The sequence below is a fragment of the Sorex araneus genome, chromosome 5 (assembly GCF_027595985.1).
Source record: "Sorex araneus isolate mSorAra2 chromosome 5, mSorAra2.pri, whole genome shotgun sequence".
In the NCBI taxonomy this organism is placed as follows: domain Eukaryota; kingdom Metazoa; phylum Chordata; class Mammalia; order Eulipotyphla; family Soricidae; genus Sorex; species Sorex araneus.
The window spans coordinates 119232781-119237944 of record NC_073306.1 but is presented as its reverse complement, the minus strand read 5'-3'; the positions used below and the strand labels follow the sequence as shown (position 1 = coordinate 119237944).

General features: G+C 56.5%; 1 protein-coding gene across 1 annotated transcript; it reads left to right on the top strand.

Annotated features, from left to right (window-relative positions):
* The first annotated feature begins 337 nt into the window (after positions 1-337).
* On the top strand, positions 338-4230 carry GDF5 (growth differentiation factor 5). Its single transcript, XM_004612535.2, has 2 exons — positions 338-1184; positions 3234-4230. Exons 1-2 carry the CDS (start codon positions 560-562, stop codon positions 4106-4108), a joined length of 1500 nt encoding a protein of 499 aa, XP_004612592.1. The 5' UTR covers positions 338-559; the 3' UTR covers positions 4109-4230.
* Positions 4231-5164: the final 934 nt, after the last annotated feature.

Genomic DNA, 5164 nt, shown 5'->3' with positions numbered 1-5164 from the left:
TTGGAATTCCGTTTCCAATTCCTGAGTTCAGGTTTGTAAAAGATTTTTCTGAGCACCTGCAGGCGTGTGTGTGTGTGTGTGTGTGTGTGTGTGTGTGTGTATGCGCGCACGCGCTCGCGTGTGTGTATGTGTGTGTGTGAAGTATTTTCACTGGAAAGGATTCAAAACTTAAAAAAAAAAAAACTGGAGCACGCAGGCAGCATTACGCCATTCTTCCTTCTTGGAAAAATCCCTCAGCCTTATACAAGCCTCCTTCAAGCCCTCAGTCAGTTGTGCAGGAGAAAGGGGGCGGTCGGCTTTCTCCTTTCAAGAACGAGTTATTTTCAGCTGCTGACTGGAGACGGTGCACGTCTGGATCCGCGAGCATTTCCACTATGGGACTGGATACAAACACACACCCGGCAGACTTCGGCAGCCCCAGACCGAGGAGAAGGCCTTCCCCGCTGCTGCTGCCGCTGCTTGTGAGGGTCCCCGCCGTTCATGGTTCTTCCTGCCAACCCCGAGGCACCTTCGCTGCGGCCGCCTTTCTCTTTGGTGTCATTCAACGGCTGGCCAGAGGATGAGACTCCCCAAACTCCTCTTTTTCTTGCTTTGGCACCTGGCTTGGCTGGACCTGGAATTCATCTGCCCTGTGTGGGGTGCCCCTGACCTGGGCCAGAGACCCCAGGGGGCCAGGCCAGTACTGACCAAAGCAGAAGGCAAGGAGAGGACCCCTTTGGGCCGGAACATCTTCAGGCCGGGGGGTCACAGCTATGGTGGGGCGTCCACGCATGCCAGGGCCAAAGGGGGCACTGGGCAGGCAGGAGGCCTGACACAGCCCAAGAAGGATGAGCCCAAAAAGCTGCCCGCCAGATCGGGTGGCCCGGAGCCCAAGCCAGGGCACCCTCCTCAGACCAGGCAGGCGGCCACGCGGACGGTGACTGCCAAAGGACAGCTTTCTGGGGGGAAGGCTCCCCTCAAGGCAGGATCTGTCCCCAGCCCCTTCCTGCTGAAGAAGGCCAGGGAGCCTGGGCCCCCTCGAGAACCCAAGGAGCCATCCCGCCCGCCCCCCATCACGCCCCACGAGTACATGCTCTCGCTGTACAGGACGCTGTCTGATGCTGACAGGAAGGGCGGCAACAGCAGTGTGAAGTCGGAGGCCGGCCTGGCCAACACCATCACCAGCTTTATTGACAAAGGGCAAGGTGAGGGGGGGCGAGGCATGCTTGGGGGGGCTCTCCGATCCCTGGCATGGCGCTGGTGGGAGCTGGTGTGTGCGGCTGGCAGAGGGCTGGGGGTCATCTGGGACGCTCCTCTCACTGACCAGGTCTCCAGCTGTGCGGGGGCAACTGGGGTCACCACCTCCCAGACTCCGAGGGGCTCCGAAAGCCCAGACAGGAGGCGGGACTGCTCGGCTGTGGCAGAGGGGGGCCCCAGTGCTGAGAGCAGGGACTGCCAGAGCCTGCTCTGCACCCCTGGCAGACGGGAACAGGGTGAGACGGTCCCTGCAGAGTTGCAGGGGTCCCTGCAAGAGGGGGCTGTCTAGATGCCCATACCTTGCCTTGCTGGGGGGTGCTCGAGAAGGTGGGGGGTTGAGGGCAGTACTGAGGCACCTTGAAGTTCAGGAATGAGGCTCAGTCTTTTGGGGGGAGATGATGGGGCAGCAGATCCCTGGTCTAACTCACAGTGCGACCTTGGGAAGGCTCCTCTCCCCTTAGGCCCTCCCTCCGCGCCCCGGGGGGACTGTGGGGACTCCTTCACACAGGGAGACTCTGACCTGTCCTGCACACCTGGCTACTTCTGTTTCCACTGCGGCGGGGCCTCAGTTTCCCCAGAAACTTGGTGCTTAGGCTGGCAGGCTGGGGGAGGGGTCAGAGTGGGAGAGTCCCCTCATTAGAGCTGGCCTGGGGAGTGAGGGAGGACAGCACAGAGGCAGCAGGCCTGGCTGGGGTGGGGGAGGTGGCCTGGCTGGCTGCCCAGCCAGGGAAAGCTGTGACCCCTTGGGGGCTCGTAAAAGAAGTCCTGTGCCCCCCAGCACTAAGGGGACTTGGAAGAGGGGGAGATAGGGAATTTAAGGGCATAATTAGTCACCTTCTAGAGCAATATATGAAGGTTTCCTGATGGCAACTCGGTATTTAAGGGGGAGGGTTTGCTGGCTGGCACATATGACGGAGCTTCTTGTATACACACATATCATTACACATACACAAGGCTGTGTATTTATACACACATGCTAAATCACACACATACACATATGTCCATGTGCCTTCTGGCGCACACAAATATTCTTATCCAGATACACATGCTAATACGTACCCTCAGTCACATAAACCCAACCAAAAAGCAAGGAAGTAGTCACCTGCTTACACACTTTCTTACCTCGCAAAACTTACCCGTTAGTACCAGTCATACACACAGATTCACACACACTCACAGACCCCGCAAGGTCAGATCTATCCGTAAGATTCTGTGACAGGGAAACCAAGGAAGCAGGGACTGTAGACCAGTGTGGTCATGAGCTCTCTGTAGGAGCTTAGGCAAGTCACGCCTCCTCTCTGTGACAGGCTGAACGGGAGCATGAAAATCTCCTTTCAGAGGCCAGAGCCATAGCATAGTGGTTAGGACACTTGTCTTACACTCAGCTGACCCAGATTTGGTCTCTGACATCCCATACAGTTCCCAAGCATCACCAGGAGTAATTTCTGAGTGCAGAGTCAGGAGTAGTTGCTGAACATCTCTGGGTGTAGCCCCCAGACAAATTATAAAGGGGAGAAAGAAAGAAAGAAAGAATGAAAAAAAGAAAGAAAGAAAGAAAGAAAGAAAGAAAGAAAGAAAGAAAGAAAGAAAGAAGGAAAGAAGAAAAGAAAGAAGGAAAAGAGAGAGAGAGAGAGAGAGAGAGAGAGAGAGAGGAGTCTCTTCAGGTACAGTGGAGCAACTTAGGGTCAGGTCCAAAAAATTCTAGGCTAGAGTTACAGCTGCATTTTACCCTACTTGGGTGACCCCAAACAAGTCTTCTCTCAGTATGTTTCCTCCTCTATAAAAACTTCACCTACCTCACCATTGAGTCACCTGTCAGCATCTCTGATATGACACAACACCCGGAACCACTCTCTGTTAGAGGCTCTCGGTGGTTTGGGGTATTGGCCTCTATTGGCATAGGAAGCACTTAGAGAAAGTTCTTCAGAGAGAAAGCTGGGCCCTTCCACGGCTCTGTGGTGAGTGTGCAGGGAATGACTTCTGGATGTTCTCTTTAGATGACCGAGGTCCTGTGGTCAGGAAGCAGAGGTACATGTTTGACATCAGTGCCCTGGAGAAGGATGGGCTGCTAGGGGCTGAGCTGCGGATCCTGCGGAAGAAGCCCTCAGACACAGCCAAGCCGGTGGCCCCTGGCAGTGGGCGGACTGCCCAGCTAAAGCTGTCCAGCTGCCCCAGTGGCCGGCAGCCGGCAGCTCTGCTGGATGTGCGCTCTGTGCCAGGCCTGGACAGCTCTGGCTGGGAGGTGTTTGACATCTGGAAGCTCTTCCGAAACTTTAAGAACTCGGCCCAGCTGTGCCTTGAGCTGGAGGCCTGGGAACGGGGCCGGGCCGTGGACCTTCGTGGCCTGGGCTTCGACCGAGCCACCCGACAGGTCCACGAGAAGGCCCTGTTCCTGGTGTTTGGCCGCACCAAGAAACGGGACCTGTTCTTTAACGAGATCAAGGCCCGCTCGGGCCAGGATGATAAGACCGTGTATGAGTACCTGTTCAGCCAGCGGCGGAAACGGCGGGCACCCTTGGCGACGCGGCACGGCAAGCGGCCCAGCAAGAACCCCAAGGCCCGCTGTAGTCGCAAGGCACTGCACGTCAACTTCAAGGACATGGGCTGGGATGACTGGATCATCGCCCCCCTTGAGTATGAGGCCTTCCACTGCGAGGGGCTGTGCGAGTTCCCCTTGCGCTCCCATCTGGAGCCCACAAACCATGCTGTCATCCAGACCCTGATGAACTCCATGGACCCTGAGTCTACACCGCCCACCTGCTGTGTGCCCACCAGGCTGAGTCCCATCAGCATCCTCTTCATTGACTCAGCCAACAATGTGGTTTATAAGCAGTATGAGGACATGGTCGTGGAGTCTTGTGGCTGCAGGTAGCACACTGGCCCTCTGCCTCCAGAGTCGGGTTGCAAGGGCCCCTCCTGGCTCTTCTAGAATCATCGTGGGGTGGGGGTGGGGGTTGGGAAGCTGCAACCCCAGGGCATCTACACGACCTGCATGAAAGGAGTGTCCCAACGGCTCAGCAAACTCTCTGAATGGGACTTGGGTTGATAGCCCCTTCGTGGCCACGAGTCTTCCTGTCCTTTCTGCTGTGTCAGGCCCAGGGAGATTAACTCGGAACGGACCGAGCTCCAGGAGACCTTTGAGTCCAACGACACTCAGCCACAACCTCGCCTTCCCTGGACCTCTTGGGCTTCAGGACTCTTGGGGAGAACTGGCCTTGGGAAAGCCAAAGGTGCCACCTCCGCCCTGAATCACCGCTGTGCCTGGTGCCCCTGTACCCATGGGGCAGACGACATGCCCATTGGACAGGGGTGGGGAGAGGGGTTGGGCAAGGGTGACGAGTATGAGGCTGTTTAGACTGGTAGATGGAAATATACATGGATGAGATAAAAGGAAAAAAAAAAGCAAAACTGCTGCAAATCGTGGCAAATTTCTTATTTGCTCCAGGGGGTTCAGTGGTCCCCTCAAGGAATGATACACTCAGGGCGGGGAGGATGGTTGTGTCGAAGCTGGCTTCCGGGGCCCAGTGCCCACTCCCTGTTCTGGAATAGGAAGGAGCACGGAATGGAAGGGAGGAGATGGGCTGGGTCGGGGCTGACCTCTCACTCCATTCCCACCCTTTCCAAAGGCCAGCTCCACTGCCCTGGACCTTGAGCCGCTCCTCTGGGGCCTGGCAGCAGAATTTGATTTTGTCTTTTGACATTCCTTGGTCACGTTTGTTGTGTCTGAAATGGGTCCCTAGGTGGGAGGCGGGTGGGGTATCTTATTTTCTTTAAAATCATTCCCGCTTCGGGGATGGAGCGATAGCACAGCGGGTAGGGCGTTTGCCTTGTGCGAGGCGAACCCGGGTTCGATTCCCAGCATCCCATATGGTCCCCCGAGCACTGCCAGGAGTCATTCCTGAGTGCAGAGCCAGGAGTAACCCCTGTG